At 48.8% G+C, this 21,495-nt stretch overlaps 7 protein-coding genes across 7 annotated transcripts; 3 read left to right on the forward strand and 4 right to left on the reverse strand.

Moving 5' to 3' along the window:
- Positions 1 to 246: 246 nt before the first annotated feature.
- I303_107696 (uncharacterized protein) lies at positions 247 to 2,086 on the forward strand (the record flags this gene model as incomplete). The annotated part of the gene is made up of 4 exons (XM_018410969.1): positions 247 to 483; positions 600 to 1,298; positions 1,434 to 1,747; positions 1,864 to 2,086. 4 exons carry the CDS (start codon positions 247 to 249, stop codon positions 2,084 to 2,086), a joined length of 1,473 nt encoding a protein of 490 aa, XP_018259637.1.
- Positions 2,087 to 4,761: 2,675 nt separating this feature from the next.
- I303_107697 (uncharacterized protein) lies at positions 4,762 to 5,788 on the forward strand (the record flags this gene model as incomplete). Its single annotated transcript, XM_065969640.1, has 3 exons — positions 4,762 to 5,380; positions 5,569 to 5,658; positions 5,736 to 5,788. 3 exons carry the CDS (start codon positions 4,762 to 4,764, stop codon positions 5,786 to 5,788), a joined length of 762 nt encoding a protein of 253 aa, XP_065825712.1.
- Positions 5,789 to 5,972: 184 nt separating this feature from the next.
- Positions 5,973 to 7,489, forward strand: I303_107698 (uncharacterized protein; the record flags this gene model as incomplete). Its single annotated transcript, XM_065969641.1, has 2 exons — positions 5,973 to 7,262; positions 7,349 to 7,489. The coding sequence occupies 2 exons, from the start codon at positions 5,973 to 5,975 to the stop codon at positions 7,487 to 7,489; spliced, it is 1,431 nt and encodes a 476-aa protein (XP_065825713.1).
- Positions 7,490 to 8,266: 777 nt separating this feature from the next.
- I303_107699 (uncharacterized protein) lies at positions 8,267 to 9,094 on the reverse strand (the record flags this gene model as incomplete). The annotated part of the gene is made up of 2 exons (XM_065969642.1): positions 8,267 to 8,527; positions 8,624 to 9,094. 2 exons carry the CDS (start codon positions 9,092 to 9,094, stop codon positions 8,267 to 8,269), a joined length of 732 nt encoding a protein of 243 aa, XP_065825714.1.
- A 62-nt stretch (positions 9,095 to 9,156) lies between these two features.
- On the reverse strand, positions 9,157 to 9,874 carry I303_107700 (uncharacterized protein; the record flags this gene model as incomplete). The annotated part of the gene is made up of 3 exons (XM_065969643.1): positions 9,157 to 9,250; positions 9,316 to 9,451; positions 9,595 to 9,874. The coding sequence occupies 3 exons, from the start codon at positions 9,872 to 9,874 to the stop codon at positions 9,157 to 9,159; spliced, it is 510 nt and encodes a 169-aa protein (XP_065825715.1).
- Positions 9,875 to 11,230: 1,356 nt separating this feature from the next.
- Positions 11,231 to 15,975, reverse strand: I303_107701 (uncharacterized protein; the record flags this gene model as incomplete). The annotated part of the gene is made up of 11 exons (XM_065969644.1): positions 11,231 to 11,262; positions 11,336 to 11,744; positions 11,847 to 12,031; positions 12,092 to 12,194; positions 12,266 to 12,511; positions 12,577 to 12,777; positions 12,845 to 13,303; positions 13,380 to 13,604; positions 13,676 to 13,885; positions 13,958 to 14,935; positions 15,010 to 15,975. 11 exons carry the CDS (start codon positions 15,973 to 15,975, stop codon positions 11,231 to 11,233), a joined length of 4,014 nt encoding a protein of 1,337 aa, XP_065825716.1.
- Positions 15,976 to 17,380: 1,405 nt separating this feature from the next.
- I303_107702 (uncharacterized protein) lies at positions 17,381 to 20,614 on the reverse strand (the record flags this gene model as incomplete). Its single annotated transcript, XM_018410973.1, has 8 exons — positions 17,381 to 17,688; positions 17,755 to 17,826; positions 17,907 to 18,245; positions 18,305 to 18,454; positions 18,524 to 18,956; positions 19,020 to 19,113; positions 19,171 to 19,369; positions 19,444 to 20,614. The coding sequence occupies 8 exons, from the start codon at positions 20,612 to 20,614 to the stop codon at positions 17,381 to 17,383; spliced, it is 2,766 nt and encodes a 921-aa protein (XP_018259641.1).
- Between the last annotated feature and the right edge of the window lie 881 nt (positions 20,615 to 21,495).

A 21,495-nucleotide genomic window follows, 5' to 3' on the forward strand; every position in this document is an offset into this window, starting at 1 on the left:
ATGACCTTCAACTCAAGACCATCTAGATTCCGGCTATTCGTATACATATACGATTCACGCTAGTGAGGTGGATCCACAAGATGCATAAGCTCGAAGAATCATCCACTGCAGATGATCAGGACAAGGCCCAGGAGGTAGATAAGGCGATCCGGAGATAGGTTGCAGTACCAAAAAGATGTTATGCATCTTCACCTCTCACCTTGAGAGATGTTTCTGCTTGTGAATTATCGTTAACTGCGGATCAGCATGAGCGTCGAAACCACCTACATCACCCCCATTACGCCGGATACAAGGGTGTTGAAAGAAGGTGTCAACAGAATACCTATTTCTCCACTTTCATTATGGCCAGTCGACACGATTCCGTCCGCCTATGTATTTCCCTCTAAATTAGATGTGACAAGATTGAAAAGAGCGATCGAAATGTTGAGTGGGTTCTATCCTACAATCGCAGGTCGATTTGAGCGGGACCAAGAAGGCTTTTTCGTGAGTCCACATTTCCATTTTACATTCTTCCTCCTCGCCCTCGTCCTCACCGGTTATCCGCTCTTCACAGACTTACGAAGAACATACTTGATCACGGTGTGTGGATGATCATACAGTTCAACCTGACTCGATCACCTATACCGTTCGAGACTCAGACGATCTCTTCCAAAGAGGCATTCCCATTCCCCGACAAACGAGTGATCCAAGAAACACTCGATCCGTATCTTCCTAATCTCGGACAAGAGTTCCCATTGACAGGCGCCAATAAGCCTCTTTTCGTTATTCGACTGACCACCTCCTCGGACCCGGAAGCAGATTGGAGTGTTCTGGGCGTATCATGGGGCCATATATTAGGTGACGCAGCAGCTTGTCTGATAGCCTTGAAATGGCTCGAGCTTTTCTACGTCTACGGCAGCTTGGAAGGTGCGGTCGACCAAAAGGGTTCATTGGGTATACCGGTCTACGGAGAAGGAATCAAATTGCTCAAAGTTGAGAACGATGAGATACATTTCAGTCCGCCCAAGAAGAATAGTATCCCTCTGCAAGAGTATACTTATCTGAAGGGATATACTATCCCAGAGGGAGGAAAGCTGTACGCGAAGACAAGAGAAGGAACGGAAAGGGTGGATCTGATACTATCGTTATCGGAAGTGGGGAGTCTGACGAAGTCGGTCAAGGATTTGCTCCTGGTTCGGGAGGAAGGTAGTTATGACAAGAACATGGTCTTGAGCACGCAGGATATCTTGACGGGTTGGTTCGTCTCTTTGCTCAGACGCAGTGGGCAGGGGATCAAAGAGGTGATATATGTCTGTGATGTGAGTGCTGCAATCTCGCCCACTACAATAGTCTAGTCTAGTCTAGTCTAGTCTAGTCCCGTGACCCCTCGATGAGCGGCCAACATTAAATTAAATTCCTGGTCGACCGCTAACAACAAACATCGATAATCGCAGTTCAGGCGATTCTGTCAATCAGATCCTGCCGTCCCTCCCAACTTCGCAGACCAAGTGGCCAATAGCGCGCAATTCCGTACGATATCATTACCTGATAACCACAATCGTACGAACTCGACATCGAACCCTTTCGATGAGATATTTGAGATCGCAAAAACGATCCGAAAAGAGATCATCAACCTGCGTTCAGATCCTTATGTCTGTTTCCCTTGGTTGACAAACGTAGCGTATCATCTGGAAAAGTCGGCCAAAGCGGGATTAGGGCAATACGTGATTCCGGATGAAGGTGGATTAGAAGTGAATTCGCATATACGGTGAGTCAAGGTCTTCATCATGTTGACTTGATCACGTCCCAATTGTAGAGTAGAAGGACTCCAGTGAAACCGACTGACTGATTTGCTGCACTGCGTATAAATTTCATGCATTGCAGAGCCGACTGGCATCTCGATTTCGGATTCCCAGCATATCAAACCTCGTTCCATTGCTTCGATACCCATATACGGTTTTTGCGTATCTATCAGTCGAATCCCACCGAGAACGGCGAGAAATCGCTGGAGTTCGCTTTGAGGGTACCGGTTGAGTCGAAGAGCGGGTTTGAGGAGTTGATCAGTAAGGACAGAGCTTCTTGGCGGTCTGGGTCAGATGTGTCGTGAGAAAGCAGCGAGGGATGGGAGGCGTATGGTACAGTATTTAATGTTATTCGTGATCTATAGATAGTCAATCGCTCGGTGCAGAGCCGATTGGAGTGTGCATGTGTACACTGTATGTATTCGTGTTGCTGCATTGCCGGCAGCAGACTGCACTGGCTGGAGGAAAATGCAAGCAATCGGTAACTTGCTCGATATCAACCCTCCGCAACAAAGATCGTTTCAGTCAGTCTGAATCGGACTCGATGAGTGGACATTGAATGGAGTGAAGCGCAGAAGCAAAAAAAGCCTCTTGTTGGAGGACAGTCAATCGGATCACCTCCAGGAATGACATACAGTAGCGGTATTCAGTACCTTCTAGGGACACAAGCAGTGCAGGTTCTAATGCATTAATGCAGTGAAGCGCTGTTCGACTGTTGGGCGAGCTCCATTAAGTTATTTTGCAGAATTCGAAGGGCGGAAAAGACGCGCAAAGGTCTCTACGTTATCGTTGTTCAGCTTGGAGGAGGGCGAAGCGAAGTGTGGGCCTTTTTCGAGAGAGCAGATCGTTGCGGAACGTAGCACAGAGCAGCCTGGAGGACGGTAGCTGAAGCTGAAGCTATTGAGCTTTTCGCGGGGAAGTGATCTTTGCGAAGCATATCAGTCGAATAGCTGAAAAGGCACAGGAGCGGCTGTTTACCTGCATCAACGAAAAGGATGTTCACTCGAGCTTGCAAGACCCGCCCTTAAGGATGACAGCCGACCTCGCGGTGCAGGGAAGTTCATACTGTCGAGGACAGAACTCGCATACATCCGTCATCGGAGAGCGATGTACTCGTCCTTCCCACGCTCGTCTGTCGTCTCGTGCTTTCTATAGGCGTCTGATGTCGAAGACATCCGGCCACCGTTCAAGGGTCGTCGAGATCGAAGAGAAGTTGAAGGTCACCACAAGCGCGAAGACGATGCAAGAGAGTCAACGCGGATCTGGACAGGGGGATATCGAGGTGCGAAGCGAGATGACCGGGTGATCAGGAAGGCTTTGTTTGCGGATTGTTGCTGCTGTAACCATTGGGCTTTCATGAATGTGCACCCGAATTATACATCTAAGCTCAGAAGTCTGCATGGCAGCTTTCGCCCCGTTGACTGCGCTAAGATCCAGCGACTCAGTCTCGCTTCCATCGTGACCAAGTCACGGCTGCGGCTATTCGCCGATGCTCGATGGATCAGAAGGAGTTGATCGATCATCAAGATGAAGGGACTACCAGATAAGGGCAACAGCGGGCAATGGGGTTCACCAAGATAAGCAGATGGCTCATCATTGAAAAGCTTGAAGACAAGCTTGTCAAGACTACATTCCAGCTTGCTGATGATAGACACCGGGCGCATCCCATTGATTTCGAAGCTGGATAAACATCAGAGCAGCTTCAGACAGATGACTGCCTCGGACAGAGACAGACAGACGTTTTCTTTGACGAGGAACGACCGCCTAGTGATGGTCTAAGAGGATGAGGATGAAGTCACCGACCAAGGACAGCTACGCAGGGCTATCAAGCGTGCTGAACCCGGAATTCAGATAACCCTTTAGAAGAGCAAATATGCACACATTGCTGAGTAATGACCGAACGGAGTTTGACTTAATCCTCTTATCGGAGACGCAGCTCGGCAAATGATCCCGTTTGACGAGCTTAGAATCGCTGTCGGAATTGCTCGTGCGCAATGTAGTGAGAGGATGAGACGGATCGTAGCATGAAAGCAAGTTCGCATCTTTGAGTGTTTGTTGGAAATGATTTGACAAGCAGATGTGATCCAGCCGAACATGCTCGCTCAGACCCTCATACAGTGTGAAGTACGTGTGCCAACAAATTCAAATCGGATTACCGCCGAGGACCCTGAGAAAGAATAGGATCGACAAAAGTGCTGTAATCTTAGCACAGCACGAGGCAGACCCACCCGAACGGTACCCGCAGACCGCCCCACAGCCCGGACTTATTCAGTCTTGTTTGCGACGTCTGTCCAAATCAAGCAGGGTTCTGCTTTGGTGGTTAAACGGATCTGTGCTAAATGTCGCTGGCGCTGGAAAAGCGAAGTAATGTTGTACAGATGGAAACACTATGCCTGAAGTGGTCTTCGCGACCAATCCGAAATAGTCAAGAAGGGAGAAGGCGCAAAATGGATTCTGGTTGGCTGGAAGCTATAGCCTTCTCATGGGAATTTCTCGAGCCTTCTCGATTGTACAATCGTTAAGACATCCTTTGAGCCCCTTGATGTATGACCTAATGACACGCATTCCAAAGCAGGCAAGGATACTAAGTAGACAGGCAACAGATAATGACGTGTACAAAGGACAACGCATCATTGTATCGTAGTTCGTTGACGCACAGGAAATCAAGGAGAAGGATACCCGAGAATAAGTGGTCAGATCTCGATACGGTAACTGATCAATCAGAAGAAGCGGTTGGGGAGAAAATCAGCGAGTAGAAGTAGAATGCGCCACTCGAAAGCGAACATAGCTTAAGAGGTGTATATTATGAGTGAGGCGCATTTATCCACATCCAGAATTAGATTCGCGCGACAAAACGCAATATCCTCTCGTCACCACAACACCATCCATCATCATCATCATCATCATTATACATAGAAAACTCAGACTATATCCTTACATACATCGATAGCTTGTGATCGATTCTCAGCCGAGATACACCATGTCAACATCGTCAAGAGGTAGACAATCTCTACCACCGATGTCGAATCATGCTTATGCTGCGCCGACTAGACCCAACACAGGCAATAGTGGAGGCGGTCATTATAGTGGTGGATCTATGATATTATCTTCGACTAGGATAAAACAGCCACCCCCATCAGCATCAGCAGGAATGTCAAGTTCGAGATCGATGGGAGATCTCAGAGGGTCAAGCGAAGGCGCTACATCCAGTAGTGCGGCGATGGACAAGGCGAAGCCAAAGAAAAAGAATAAGAAGGGTATGAAAGGTTGGGCATGGGTCGTAGAGGATGAAAATGGGAATATTATTGATGCTCCCGAAGAAGCAATTGAAGTGCAACCTCCTCAACCTATAGCCAAGGATAGATCTGATGGTGTGGAAGTGATCGAGGAGAATGCAAATGGGCAAGGGCAGTCGACATTTGAATTTGCGACTTTGGCTCCCTCATCATCCACTTCATCGATTCACCAATTAGCACATCGGGGTAACGGTGACGCCATACCCAACGAACCGATCTCGAAACAGTATGATGACGAGGATGCAATTGTGAGTAGTCGAATGGACGGAGATACGTACTCTAGCTCGGAGATACGATCGAGAGGTAAGTTGCCTGCGTACTCTCGTGGAGGCGATCGCAATATTCAATCAAAATGTCTCGGTCTCGCTTGCATTTGACCTTGAATTTGGTGTGGCATAGCTGATACATTGATTGATATTTCCAACTCACATCACTCAACTTGCCTTGCCCTTTTGTCCATGGTATTGTCATTACATGCTATATCCCTACAGCTTCCACGGCGACTGCTGAGCTAGTGCCGCCGAAGAGAGCGAGGAAGAGTAGCAGTCCCGTTAATACCGGCGATCATGTCAATCATGACGGTGAGTTGTACAATGTGTCTTTCATGCCTGTCACACGTACTCGTTTGCCACCATTTTCCATTCCCACTTTGGATGAGTCAACCGAATCAATACTTCTGTTGGTCAACGTCATCAAACCCTATTTCCATAACGCCCGTATTGACAACTTACTGATTGATGTTTGCATAATTCTGTTTCTTCCCTTGTATTCATGTACTCCCCACTCCATACACCAACTTTCTGTGCTTATCGCTCATGCGATCTCTCATCCTCCAATTACTTGATGTAATCTCGCGCGGGAATCCGCTTCTTTCCACTACTTGACTCTGAACACGATGGCTGAACGTCGTATCACCCGCGCTCGGGCCCTCGCTCAATCTACATCGCGACCTCAATCAACAACACTCCAACATCCGTCCGAACATGCACTGCCTGGACGTTTCTGGCGCCGTAATACCCGCAACACTTCATCAAACGAAACCTCCGCACGATCTTCATCCCTGGCTGGACCTTCGCAATCATCACCTGCTGCTGCACTCGCTTCGGACAATCGCAATGACCTCGATGTTGACTCTGACCAATCGTCTGAATTGTCAGCCCTGAGCTCAGCTGCTGATCCATCCATTTCTGGCTCATCCGCCCCAACTCCCGCTGGCATCACAATCAAAGGACCTGATTCGTCGAAATCCGATGCACATGCTAAGAAGAAACGAAGAACATCACCTCCTGCCGTCGTCACCCCTGTTCTCGCTAGGTCACACTTCACATCCAAAGCTCCCTCGACCTCTACTCCCAATACCACCACCAAGAACCGAGCGCCTCGGATCGCTGTTACCGGCTCTGGCGCACCGACCCGAAGTCAGAAATCCTTATTGATCCGCGAATCAGCTACTACAAGCCGAGCAGGATCAGCACATGTCGTTGAGGATGACGCACCTTTACCACCTCCACCCCCTCGAGCAGGTATGGGAGAAGGCGATTATCCTGGGCTCTCAGAATCGGATATCCGTCGCGAGAACGAGATTCTGCGAAAAGAGGCAGAGCACATCATTCAACAAGCTGAGCTGCATAGACAGGAATTGCAGAAGAGGAGGGATCGTGATCAGCTCAACGGAGTGGTCCCTGTGTCCGGTAAGCGAAATAGGAAACCGATCAATTATAACGAGAACGACAATGAAGATGAGGATGTCGATATGTCTGACGGGGAGGAGCAAGATCGCAGTGGGATGTGGGGGGAGACCAGAGGTGGGCCTGGACCAGTTACTTCCAACTCTAGATCCAAGAGTCGACATTCAAACGAGAATGGTCATGGTAATGGAGACAGAAGGAAATCCAAGGGGTTCTTCGACGAACCACCGAAAGATCAATCATTCGAAGCGGAATTCGACCGAGTCCAGAGGGATCAGAAAAGCAGAGCTTTAGCCCAGAAAACCAGCGATTCCGTGCGTGGTCCGACTTTCGCAAAGAATGGAAGACCTGCTGTGGTCTTGGCTCAAGGACATCAGAATGGTGTCGCGAGCCGAACAATACCTAGAGATCCAATGGAAAGGGGTTATCATCAAGGGATGAGCGGCCTGAGCGATGGCATGGAGATTGACGCTCAAGGATTTGTCGAAAATGTCAAAGTGAGCCTTGAATCTCAAGGGCCATATCTCTGTGCAATTCTTGCTGACTTCTGTCCCTTTACTTATTGTTCGTCACTTTTGAATAGGACAATCTCCGAGCGATACTTAAATTCTACTTCCCCGAAAGATCTCCTCGCCGAGACGCCTTCTGCGAGCGGATCGGTCGCGGTCTGGCTCAATTAGGCTGGGAATTGACCGACAACGCTGACGCAGCTTTGTTACCTTGAAACCATTCCCTTGGGTCCTCAAACCACTCAATGGGTAGACCTTGCTCCTTCGAACCTATTTGATTTCGGTCCTTTTGCGGTATGGCATTGGGTGCTGTACGTGCAACTACGAATTGAGGTAACTTTACTGTGTACATGATTTTGACTAAACAGCAATTTGACTCTTGAAATGAGACTCGATTCACATATCGAGACGGTATTCATGCACAAGTTGCCTGCTTCACATCACGACATCGAGAAGTCTGGTAGAAGTGACTATCGTGCTTCCTGGCGTATGTGTGCAGCTTCTGCTTAGAAAGACACGTGGCTTAGTTGACCTTATCGAGGAGCATTTCTCTATGGCTATCGGAATTGAGGCTCTCGAGGTTTGCGTCCACGCCTTTCTCGCTTTTCCGATCATCGACACAGGGATTCTGTGCTGCTTGCCTCAGACGCAATCCACAACGAATGTGATTGGCATGGCATAGCATATATGTCCCAAACAGCGATTCATTATTCAGCTCTTCAGACGAAATTACAAATGCCAAAAAGCAGCCGAAAGGAATTCAGTATTGATCTTGAAGCCGACACTTGAAGCTCAATGTAAATTATACTATACAAATTGGACCATTCCTCGCCATATCGTTTCCTTTCTCATTACCGATCGTTTCTCTCACTGTGCTGTCCTCCTCTTTTCATGTTTGCTCTTTTTCTCCCACACGCAGACTTTGGTGTATCGTTTGGTGAGCGATCAGGTCCCGATTGTGAAAATTGTCTGAGCGTTCTGACTTTCCTGGTCTAAGCCAGACTGGCTACCTCTCTTGAGGTGACAAACTCGCCAACGTCTCCTTTTCCCAAATCGTGTTTATCCTCTTGACCGTGCTCTTCCATCTTCTTCGCTTGATGCGCCGCCATCTCTTCGGCAATGACGTCTGCGGGGATCCTGTCGGGTGTGTTGTTTGTGATGTACCACATACCGGGGATGCAAGCGAGCATCAAAGCGCAATTCAGGATAGGGTGAGGCTCCGGTCGAGGAAACTCCATAGGCGATACAATTACCTATTGCCTGGATACACTTCAACGCAGCCGAGTAACGCACGTTGTCTTGACCTGACGTGACGTCGCGAAAGACGATAGGATCCAATACGTGTACACCTGGGTAAGGGGTCCTGTGGTCTGGATGAAAAAGTATGGCAAGAAGGATTCTGCAAATCTCTTATCTGACCAATCGATCGCCCCTGGATCCTGTCGGTTGAATTTGATTTGCATGATCAAGGACCAGACGTAGACCGCCACGTTGGAGAGGATGACGAACCAGAAGCCGAACTGTGCTCTTCTGCTCTGCGAGAAACCCTTCAGATCCGTGATGATACCTAGGCCGAAGCACCCGATGATGCGGAAGAAGGGAGAGATCAGGGAGGACAGAGCGCGAGCTCGGACCGAGAAGTATACCCCGAGATAAGTGGACCATGAGCCATTGTAAAAATACGACCAGATGATGAACATGGCAGTCCACAAGATGAGCTTCGAGGTGTAAGTCCGGACGATCTGCTTCATCTCGTCGAAGTGGGAGAGCTTCGGGAGGATTAAGATCCTGGTACCGTCGGAACGGACGACGTTCTTCATCTCGCAAATACCGAACGCGAAGGTTAAGGCGATAGCTTCCAAAACGATGAATGGGATACAGTCTACGTCGATGGCGAGATCCCCCCACCGGCATTCCGAGTCGAGTTCTTGGCGAGATTGATGGCGCCTTCAACTAATTGACCACCGTTCCGACTACTGTAACGATCCACAATGCCAGATATTTGCCCCGTTTGGCTTCGGGAGCGATCGACATCACGTACGCCCCTTCAGCGGTGTTCCAGAACGCCATTCCGGTGCCAGTGAACGGAGCGGTGGCCATGAGGAACCATTGGTTGTTGAACTGGGAATTGCAGTAATAGGCGGAACCCAAGAGTGGAAATGTGGCCGCCCCAATAACTAGAGCCCATTTCGCTCCGAGAATATTGACGAGTACACCTCCGAAAAAGGCAGACTGTCAATTAAGGATCAAGGATGGCGTATCAGTTATCATTTCGACTGCGTAGTATTAACACATAGGCTTTCCCGTCTCAGGTACTCACTGATAGCTTCGACGCCGTTGTGGAGCGCGAACCTGACGTTGGACGTCTTGGGCGTAACCAGCCCGCCACCTCCCAGCCCACCAATGGCGTCCGACAAAGCTGGGCCGCAGAAGGCCTGGATCGGAATGAAGATCATCTGGGTCAAAGAATGTTGTCTAAGGCGTTTCCACAGTGGAGTGTCTTGCTTGTATCTGAGCTGATCGACGCCGTGATTGGCATCGTACCCTGTAGTGAGTTTGTGGTCGTTGCCGGCGTGCGTGTTCGGAGGTGCGGATTGCATTGGGCCTTATAAAGTGACTCTTTCAACTGTAGCAGCGATGGAACCGCTTGGTCGTTTCTGATTGTGGGGTCATGACCTGTATTGGGGAGTGGTGCCCCTTTTATAGATCACTTGTTCGAGCTGAATCGCTATACAACATGAAGCTCATGCTTGCTTGATGTCCACTGTACGCTAAAGCAATCCGCGGTAGCGGATCGACACCATTGCGCCAGGTCACAAGATCCACTGGGCGATGCTTAACGCCCGATAACGCGGATGGACAGAAGAGATATATAACCCATATTGGCGAGGGGCCATGTCAATACTGCCTGCTGGGGTGTTGTGGAGGAAGCCGTGTCAAAGTGGATCGTGCTGTGCCGAAGCTTCTTTATCTTACTTGCGTTCTACGTGCCTTCTCGATGAAACATAAATATCATTTCGATACGTACTTTTCACTCCAGATTTGAGGCACACAGAAAAAAAAGAAGGATGCGGACGGATGACGCTTGAGAGTCTCGAGGCGAGAAGACCGAGGGCGGGGGGAGGAAACGAGGAAGTGAGCGGTTGATGTGGCACTCAGCCTATGTCGGGGTGCATCCCAGCTTTCCACATACTAAATCGGGTCATCCAAAAAGGTTGTAAGTGTAGTACTTTCATGATGCCAGAACCCCCGAGACCACGGATCTTCCTTCCCTGCATGCTTGACGAAATCTGGGTCAAGCAAACAAAAATCGGGTTGGTTTATGACGCCACATTCAAGGTCAGATGATAAGTAACTTAGTTGATTCTCAGCTCCGCATCACGAGATCCAACGATGTCGTTCAGAGCTGCGTCAGAGCGACCGAGATCGAATATGCCGATTGAGCGCCACCCATTGATATACAGCTACCAAAATTAATCTGAGCCGGTACAGGAGATTCAAGAACATGCAATGCACTGATAGAGAACATAAATTACCATCAACTCACTATCAAAAGTATCGCAGTGAAATGTGGTTTGCGAATTATCTGAGACTATGATGCATGTGTACTGTACTGCACTGCACTGTATCGAGAGGATTCGAAATTGTTGTGAGATACGAAGGGGATGTTCCGATGCAAGGGATACTAAGTATGTATGGTACTAATTTAGAAGAGATAAGCAATCTCAGAAGTCTATAATAGATGTGCAGGGTGGTTGATTTTATCAGTCATAGATATATATATAAATTGGGTTGGACTATGGAAGGAATCAAAATGAGGGAGATCTCGATCTGAGGGTATATTGCATTAGATAATAGATGAGAAAGGAGGAAAAAATTATGAAGGATGACAAGAGGAAGAGTAAGAGTATGAGGAAACAAACAGGCTGACGCATCTAGAAAGGGCTCAGCTTCGTTTATTGATGCGATACTTGGACATTACCCATAGCTACAATGTTGATTCACATGATATGTCAGTCAGCTTAATCTCGTTTTTGCGGGGAAAGGATGGCTCTACTAACCCTGTGTGACACTCTCAACTCCCTGATCACTGGCAGTGGAAGCGGCGCCGCTCATGGCGCTGTACGCTCCTCGTCCAGTGACATTGGCTCGGATGGGATGCGGTCCAACGTGCGGGAAGTAAGGTCCAGTAGCTGTGTTGGGACTGGAATTGGCAGCAGTAGGCGAAGGTGGCATTGGACCGAAGACGTTAGCGCCACCAGAGGTAGAGGATGATCGCGAGAACTTCATATGCGAGATATCGAGAGATTGATGCCTCATCGTAGGGTTTATCCTAGATTGACTGTGAGGATGAGGATGTGATGGGTGGGATGAGGTATTCGAATGCCCCGTAGATGCTTGTCTGACCCGATCTTGGATGATGGGATCAGAATCTCGCTTGGAATGGTCAGATTCGGTTCGAGTTGGTTGCTGAATAGTGACAAGTCGTTATGATCATATGATCAGCATGGTTCCCAAGAGTCACACAAGCAAGGGGGATGGTTGCAGGCGAGGTGGATGGGGGCGACTCACAGTTGATCCAGGCCAAAGATCAGACCCTCGCGGAGGATTCTGATAACTCAATGGACCCGCAAAGCCCAGAGCACTCTCCTCTGCTGATCGATATGCCCCACCTGGACCGTTGAATAAGGCTCGCACATCCGTGGAAACCGTTACTGGCCGTTGTCGGCGTTCAACAAGCGACTCGCCTTCTGCTTCTATACTCAGAAATCAGCTCCGGAGTTCAGACTGTATGTATTGTTGGGATTGTGACATACCGTTATTGTTCGCACCTGTAGCTAACAGCTTACTGTTGAAATGGGTGAAAGCATCGGCAAAGGAGTCCACCCGCTTGGTAGCATTGGAGGGGTACACCTGAATCTATGGAAGTAGCACTATGAGCTCACCATCCTGACTAGCGAAAATGTTTAGCTTATGGATGATGTCCTTACGTTGTGTTGGCCTAACCATTCCTCCAAGGCGTCTCGGGCAGTACCAAGGAAGTCAATATTGCTTCGCTGGCACCTGAACTTGAAGATGGCTTCGTCGCCTTGTCCAAATTTGGCGGAAGGCACAATGGCGATCTGGTGATCTCGTTTGACCCGTTCAGTAAATAGGATGAACTCGGACGAAGTAACCAATCGAGTGAGTTCAGGGTTAGGGGGAACGTGAAGATCAGCTTCAAAAGGCACATGATCCTACAAGAGCAAAAGTCAGTTAATCTTCTCCTGATAAGTGAAACGACGGGTAAAATCGAGCTCACCAGTAACATGGCGGCTGCTATATGTACCTGCGATTCAGGTCCGAAGATGGTGACGATATCGCTTGCGCTTTCCTTGTATGGGAATCTAACAATCGAATTCGTCTTCTGTTCAATATCGTGTATGAAGATGCTCTTCTCGCCTAAGAGGGTTCGATGGTATCGCCGAGGTATAGAAACACTCTCAACCGTATAATCCTTATCCTGTGAATTCACGGATCAGCAGGAACTTATGACAAGCTTTGTTTGTTCTGTGCGTGATGCGGCTCACTTTGGGATTAACTAATTCCATGACAGACTGTTTCAAGCTCTCCAAGTTGATAGCGTTCTTTGCCGGTGTTCTAGCTACGACATTATCCTCGTTGTCTATATACCCGCCTAACGCAGCAAATTCCTCCGCGTTGCTGAACTTTACATATACTCCATAAAGCTTCATGATCCGTTGGATATTCTTACCACCTACACCGATGATCCGTTTGTGGTAAGATTCGGGGACGTGGAAAGACACTTCTGCCGGCAATTCTTCTTGTAACATCGATAAACCCTGTAAAGAGCCAAGATCCGATCCGGAGATATCCATAAGGAAGTTGTAGTCGTTGAAGGTCTCGAACTTGATCTTGACTCCAGCCATCTTCATGATTTTGTTGATCTTACCGTTCTTTTTGCCCGAGATGAATTCTCGATGCTCATTGGCGAGCTCAATTTGGAATCGTACTTCATGGTGGAAATTCTGCGGTCGGCCGAGCAGACATCAACACACGCCCACATACTGGAGTGATGGTCAGTATGATATTAGCCGGACTCACATGTATAGCTTCGAGCTCAAGCACCATCATGACAGCAGCCCTCACTTCCTGTTCGAGACCATGCATTTCGAAGCAATTCGACTTGAACACAACTTCAGCTCCTGTGGCATGAGCGATCCGCTTGAGGATGGGTTGCATCTGAGCAGGATTGAGCGTGGCTTGCGGCATGAGGACATCGAATGATATCGGTAATAGCCAGAAAGAAGCGACGTAGAATTGGCAAGCCTACATCGTATGTCAGCACTGATATATCAATCGATCGGGAAACACAGACGGTAAGATTGTAGGTGACTCACGAGTCCCATGATGCTTCTTATAGTTCTTTCTATATTGACTCTATGGTCCCCAAATACCGTGATGAGACTTGCTTGAGATCCGACAGACGGCACTTGTATATAGGTTCCATTGTCATTCATGACACCCTTGACTTCTTCCAGCCTTTCAGTAAGCAGCCAATCGAGTTTCCTGGGCAAGATAGCTGTATCTCTGGAGATGACCAGCTTGCTCTACATCAAGAGGGTATACGTTAGTCATCCCAAAGTCAAGGTCAAGGGATTCGGGCAGGAAGCATGACTCACCTTCTGGACAGCCACGTTCAACAGCATATCCCTGGCGCGTTGCACTCCGAAGAACTCTCCAGTAATCCAAATTTGATTGGCTTTGCCCAGTTTACCCTGTTCTCCTCCATGGATACTCAATCCTGGATGCGGGCCGTTACCATATTGACCCATGTTCGGACCCATTCCCATTCCGCCCATTCCTCCCATCTGATTCATGCCTGGTCCAGGCATCGGTCCTCCTCCCATGCCTACATGCATATGGTTCTGCCCATGTCCATGTCCATGACCATGCCCGTGGGCTCCGTAGGGTCCAGGACCGGGGCCCATACCCATATTATGTCCATGAGGTCCCATCATACCTGGATGCATGTTAGGTGGCAGTGGCGAGTTGATCCGACTGTTGGGGATGCTCTGATATCCCGTATGCATGGACGACATGCCAGTGTGGTTGACCGACATTGGCGGAGGCTGGTGCATGGGGTATTGCATACCTGGTCCACTGTATGGCATTCCCCGGGTGGTCGACGGATCGATGTGGAGCGGTTGTGGTTGATAAGGATAATGGACGTGCTGATGAGGGTTGTACACTGGTGGTCCGTTCGTACGTTGATGCGGATGTTGTCCATGATGAGGCTGGAAATTCCCATTCATTCCTCCCATGCCCATCTGCATTCCTCCCACTCCCATCCCATTCATTCCCATATTTGGTCCGCCGTGCCCTGGCCCTGGCCCGGGTCCTGGTCCCGGACCCATACCTCCAGTCATCTGCATACCCATGTTTCCGGTAGGCTGCATCCCCATAGCATTCGCGCCGCGATAACCCATACCCTGCTGTTGACCTGGCTGAGGAGGGTTAAGGACGCCGACAAGCGGAGTAGGGTAGTAAATATTGGTGGCAGTCTCCTCCTGAATAGACTGGATTACTCCTCGCTTGCGCGACGCAATTATGTTGTGCAGCTTATAATCAATATCACAGACTTCCGAGTGTAAACCGCTCTGATGAGTCGGAAGGATGGTCAGCGATCTCGAAGGATCTTATACAGTATATGTGAACAGCTGGCTTGACTTACCAATTCATCCAGCATAACTAATAGCCTAACTTTAGCCACCTCGACACTTTCAAGCGGACCAGTGATGACTAGTTCACACATTCTTTCGGTCTCCAAGCCGTACGTCACTGGAGCATTAGGCGGCGGGGCAGGTGCAGGTGCAGGTACGGTTGGAGCTGTAGCTGAAGCTTCGCTTGACGCCTTCCTCGGCTGTTGTAGCAGATCAGGCGCGACGTTGGCTCCATTCACGCTGTCCGGACCCGCGCTTCCTTCTCTCTGCGAGTCCGTCGTGGTCGTCGCTGGGTGAGCTTCATTATCGTTTCCTGAAGGTTGCGAGGCGGACTGCCCATCCGCAGTAGCTAATACAGTACCTCCCACGCCTGCTCCGGGAATTTCGATGTTGAGGACAGCAATATGAGCTTTGGAATCTAGGGCTATCTCATCTAATCTCCGCTTGACATCCACTTTCAAGGGCGATAAATTTGATAGAGGCGATTCTAAGATTTCGGTTCGAGAGACCTTTAATACCGTCTTGTTGTCTTTAGGGGTTTCTCTGAGGATAGCGCCTCTAGCGGACATGACAGATTGGTATCCCCCCGATAAGTGAAAGTTCCAAGTAGTCGTTGAAGGTATAGGTGCGTTGGGATCCGCTTGCGAAGCTCCATTGGAATCGTTCGTGGAGGTAGACAAGTCGGCGCCGATAGATTCCTTTGTCACGGTGACTAGACACCCTTCTCTGGTGGTGATGTCCAAGCACATACTCTGGACATCGTTCCAGTCTTTTTCCACTTGAGCGGCTGTGGTCAAGTTGGCGGTGAGAGATGTTTTCCCGGCTGGGGTGGTGGCGGAGGTGACGTTGGGCAGGGGTATAGTAGGGATATTGCCTGATCCTGGAAGGGCCAAGGAGGAAGGTAAGGGAGACGATGATGGTCGAATCGAACGTGGAGCAGGCCGGTGGTAAGTGAACGAAGTCGTGTAAAGGTCCATTGTGTCGATATCGATGATCGGGTATGAGAGAGGGTAATGGTAATTTGTTCACAGGGTTGGGTACGGAGAAGTCTATTGGTTATTAGTGGAGTATGGTATCTGACGGGGAAATGGATATACTGAGAAGACTCTGGTGGAAGTAGTGAAAGAAATAGAAGCGAAAAACATTCATATTTAGCTTGATATCACCATTTTCGGGAGCTTGGGTGAAGGCGGGGGGTTGGGAAGGAGGCTAGGCCAGGCCAGAGTAAGGAGTTGACTCGTCGTTAGATGGTGATGGTGGAGGCTGAGTCGCAAGATCCCTTTTCTACACAGTGGACCGAAGACGTGGGGCAGGTCATTTCCCAGACAGAAAGATCAAGCTGAATGCGGAGGGTAAAAAGGCTGAAGGGAGTGAATGGATTATTAGGGATAGAGAGAAGGGTCAAGGTACGGAAGTTGGGTTGTTTCACTTGTCTTGCTTTGCTAGACAGTGCCAGTGATTCATATGAGCAGCTCGCTGGAAGGGATCAATGTTATACAAGACAAAGAGGTAGGAGAAAGAGACACGGGGTGCTACCACACAGGCAGGACACTCGTACAACGGGGAAGAAACGACTGCGATATCCTGCTCATCCGATGGAACTCGTCGAGTCAGACGAAGATAAACTCACCTCTATGTCATATGTGTTATATACAGCAGCGTTGACGATGATCCGTTATTTGATCAAGCCAGATCCTATTCTCTTTCCTTCTGATATCCACTGGAAATCAATTTTATCTATTCTATCCTTGTCCGTGATCCGTTGTCCGATGAAGCAATGTGAGTGAATAGGCGTATTCTTTCGCCTATTGGTATATGATACGATTTATCCGTTCGGTACTTCGATCTTCTGGGTATTCTAGTCGTCAGACGTTATGCTCATGTAGATTTAAAGGTTTTCAATAAGTCGAGGAGCCATGGATTCTATAATGCTTGTCACCAGAAGAGGAGGATAATGGAAGTAGTTACTCTGCTCGCCCGTGTCATAGGAGCCAGGAGCCAGCCAAGGCGCGTACGAGTGTCACCGTTGTCGTTGTCGGATAAATGTCATTCGCATTAGCGTGAATCTCGTTTCAACCCAAGATCGGATCACACTGCAGTGTGTGGCATCTATCCTATCTTTTTAACTGCCGCCGGGAAGCTACGACGGACAATGCAATAAGATACATGTATATGATTGTGCAACAAGGTATATAAATCGCCATGTGTCGTGTCGTTATTACTTTATGCGAAGGAAAGATGCGATATTCGTCAATGCTTGTGTCTTGTTATATAGGTTGAGACTGAGGGAAAATAGACAATAGTGCCCAACCTTGCTATAATACCTCTTCCGAAGTTTGATCGTTATGCTGATGCCGATGCCGCCGTTACCCTTGTCCAATCCTACAACATCGTAGCCCCTCTCCGCTTCCCATTCAAGGTACTCCCGTGCCGCACTTGCGTCTGCAGATGCGTCTGCGTTTGAGCGTTGATATCCCGCTCTTTTAACGGTCTATTGCCGTTTCCAATCCCATTATTGTAGGTGTGATGAATGGTCACAGGCGGTTCCACGATGAATTCGCCTTCACTGTACTCTGCTGCTTCCTCTTGATCCGCTTGACTGTCATCTTCGGCGGCTTGGTTCACCCATCGACGAGTTACGAGCGGGTTGATCTGGAATCGATCTTGGTAATGCTGATGTTCCGGACAGACTATCAAACCCCAGTCTATCAGCGTGAGTTCCAGTCCATCTGAGAGCCAGCACAGTCTCAACTTACGCGAATCTTTGGCCGGAGGTATTCCTTGACCGAAAGCCAGATCTCTCATATCGGGATGCAAATAAATCCGATCTATACCAAAACGCAAAAGATCCATACGGAATCAGCTAGATGATCAGACGGAGCAACGGAAATGGTTCAGCTAAACTCACGACGACCATCAGCGAGCTCATGCAGTTCCCCGCACTTCCCATCTTCAGGATTGATTAACTCGTCTCGACCTCCTTCCTCGTCTTCTTCACCTTCACGGGGAGCTAAAAAGGGATGACGCAGCGCTTGAGCAGCCGTGAGACGCTTGGTAGCGTCGAGTCGGAGCAGCTTCTGACACAGATCGATAGCTTGGTCAACCGCCTCAATGTGTGCACGAGCATCTTCAGGTGTCGGACTCGTCATATGTGGCGTGTAGATATGAGGGTTGAGCTTCAACACTAACGAAGCGAGAGACGAAGGGTGGGAATCAAGAGTGGGCACATTAGAGATGATTGTTCGATCTACGAAGCCAGTGATAAGCTAAGGTCGCAACACCACATAATGGAACCAGCAAGCTTACTATGCAACAAGGCACATCGCTCCATAGCAGCTCTGCCAAAAATAGCAGCGATCTCCATCAAGGCTTCGATATCATCGCTGGAGTTGAAGACCGGGAATTTATGAGTCAAGATCGATAAAAGCATGACTCCCACAGACCAGATATCGATAGCTGAAGTTGGACAAATCATTAGCTGTGAAATAGCCTTAATCGGCTTCGAGGGTTCAGTGTCCGACGTACCGACAGTCTGATCTGGGCATTTGAGCAGGACTTCCGGAGCTCTAAAACCTCTCGTACCAGCACGATTAGTCTTGATCGCCGGTCTCTTGTCTTCGTGAAGAAACCCGATCCGACCTTCTCCCTGTCTTGACCTCTTCCTTGCATCGTAGACTGCTTGCTCCACTATAGATGTTTCGGAAGTCTTTACTTTCGATCCTTGTAAGGAGGCCAGCGTTCCGGGAGCATGCTGACAAGTAGGTCTTCTGGGCGGCGTATATCTTTCAGCTAAGCCGAAATCGACCAGAACCCCATCTCCAGTCTCATAATCGTAAAGGAAGTTGGCCGGTTTGACATCACGGTGGACTATTCCTCGTCTATGCACATCTTTCAGTGCACGAAATAGAGATTGTAGGTATGATCGGATATGAGGGGGGTCCATATGACGGTAGAAGTGCTTGATACAATTTGCAGGTAAGCTTCCAAGTTCAGGTGTGAAAAGAGCAAAAAGAGAGCTCACGCGAAAGTCATCGCTTTGATGATATGGTAGAACGATGATGATCTGGTCTTCTTCTCGAAAAGCACTGATCAATTGGGAAACGTTTCGACACCCCCTACATCAATCGCCACGGTAAGCTACGTCATGACAGACAAATTTGGATATAGCTCACCTTAGAGCTTCAAGAATCGCCAACTCGTTCTCGATACGAGCAGGACTGCTGGTCACCAAGATCTTCTTCAATGCCACCTTAATTTTGGGACGCTCGTCTGAGGAATCGTGATCTTGATCATCCGGTATTCCGGACCAATATTCATTGGCATAAGTCCGATTCAAGCAATCATGAGCCAGATATACCGAAGAGAAAGTACCTGATTTTGCAGGAACTCGCGATCAGTTGACGTGTTATTGACTGCGACGAGTCATTTTGTGCGATTGGACGTACCTTCGCCTAGCCTATCTACGACTCTAAAAGGCAGATACCCATCAATCCCTTCCCTTAGAAGCTTGACACTCTCCGTGAAACTCCTGATATCTCTCTTGATGGCTGTTCGCTCCAACACAGGTCGATGGTCCATCTCGTAGTCGTCCGAATCACCCGAATGATAACTGCCAGGAGAGCTCGTGCCTTCTTCCTCCCCTTCCTCCTCCTCGTTGTATTCTAGGTTATCCGAAAAAGCTTCTTCATTTAGTTCAACAAATGATTGATTACAATTTAGACTCTTTTTTGAGGACCCCTCAATCACTCGGGTCATCGTGTCTATCGTACTTTTGGAAGTATTCGTGTTCACATACGTATTCGAAGGGGGACCCGAAGCGGAGTTAGATGAAGTCGACTTTGATTTCATGTGAGATGTCCCGCTCTTCGGAGGTGGCATCACACTCCTTAGATCCACAGTCGTTTGCAGTGAATGAGATGCTGGCTCATCTATGATCACGAAATTTTCATCTCGCAGTCCAGACATTGCTTCTTCCTCGATCCAATCGGTCTCTTGCACTTCCTCCGTCCCTCTCTCACGGTTGATACAATTACCGATGGAGGGATCTTCCATGTAGAGCTCGTCCGGATGAATAATGGTGTCGTCCCCTTCTTCGTCGTATGCATCTCCATCATTTTCCTCTCCTTCTTCGGGATCTTCAGTCTTGCTATTCGCAGCTTGTTCAGAGAACAGCACACTCTTACTCTCTTCAATCTCTTCATCTTCCAACGATATCTGATCCTGAGTATAAGAGCTCGGTCCCGCCACAGCGGTGGTCGGGTAATTCGAAGGGGGTCCAGAAGCATTCAAGAATTGGCATGATTCCGTCCCATCATTCAAGGTTGGCGTAGAATCGTCGACCGGAGTCAATTCTCGCTGTATGCGTGGTCTTTGCCGCGAACGTTTCGGCGATGTCGTTGTCGATGTCGATGTCGATTTTGTTGTTTGATCGTCATCGGTTGTTTGTCTTTTGACGCCGCGCGACGGGAACGAAGTAGTGGTGGTGGTGGTGGAGCGAGACGACTGTTGCGGATGTACTATTCGGGAAGATGATGCTTCTGGTTCTATTTCCTCGGCCTCTAAGGGCCAGGCTGTCAATTTTGAGGTTGGGCGCGATGACACCGAAGCAGAGTACATCGTCGATTGTTTGTCCGCGCCAAAAAGATGTTGATGCCCTTCCTTTCAGGTGAAAAGAAAAGGCTCAGCTGAGAGGAGTATCTGAGATTTCAAGCTGCAAGGTGGGTTCACGTGCGACTTGGCCTCACTTTGATGGGTTTCCAAATGCTTCAAGGTGAACAGACGGTCTCATATGGTGCTTTCAACCAGGAAGATTCAAGAAATCAAAGTCAAAAACATCCCGGTCTAACAAGCAGCAATGCGAGGATGAGCCAGGAACGTCAGCAAACGCGTTCAACAAAAGATCAAATACGTAATGCACAACCGCGCCAAGTTGGCTGCTCACGTAACTCACTCGCAGACACTCCGTCGGAGTCGTCCGCCTTGATCCTCAGTCAAGCTGAGCGGTTGTCAATAGAAGGCCTGTCTTACGTAGCTGCTGGGGTCTGTTGGAACTCCTGCTATGGGCCGGGATAGCCTCAACGGTCATGGCAGGTATCTACATGTAAGGCAAAGGGAACAGCGGAGAAGATTCCTTTCGAGCTACGGTATTTTGTCTGCCGCGCCCTAAACGCTATTTATACCTTATTCTAGCCTGGTATGCCATATTTCTTCGTGCTGCCAACTGCTTCAGTCTAAGCCAAATGACTGAGCATTAGACGTATCCTGTGTGACTGTGACTGTCTCATACTGAAACTTGCGCTTTTGCGACTCGTATGTTGTCCGCCACAAGAGGTAAAAGAAGCACTGGAGAGAGAAGGGTTGATAGATGTCTACGGGATAAAATGAAATAAATTGATTTTGGAAATAATGAGTATTTGCTATTTGATCTGACCCTGCATCATTCACGCGTGTAGGTGGATTACACTGTACGATGGTGACACCGAGGCCGATGATATTTC

This window comes from Kwoniella dejecticola, chromosome 10 (assembly GCF_000512565.2).
Source record: "Kwoniella dejecticola CBS 10117 chromosome 10, complete sequence".
NCBI lineage: Eukaryota > Fungi > Basidiomycota > Tremellomycetes > Tremellales > Cryptococcaceae > Kwoniella > Kwoniella dejecticola.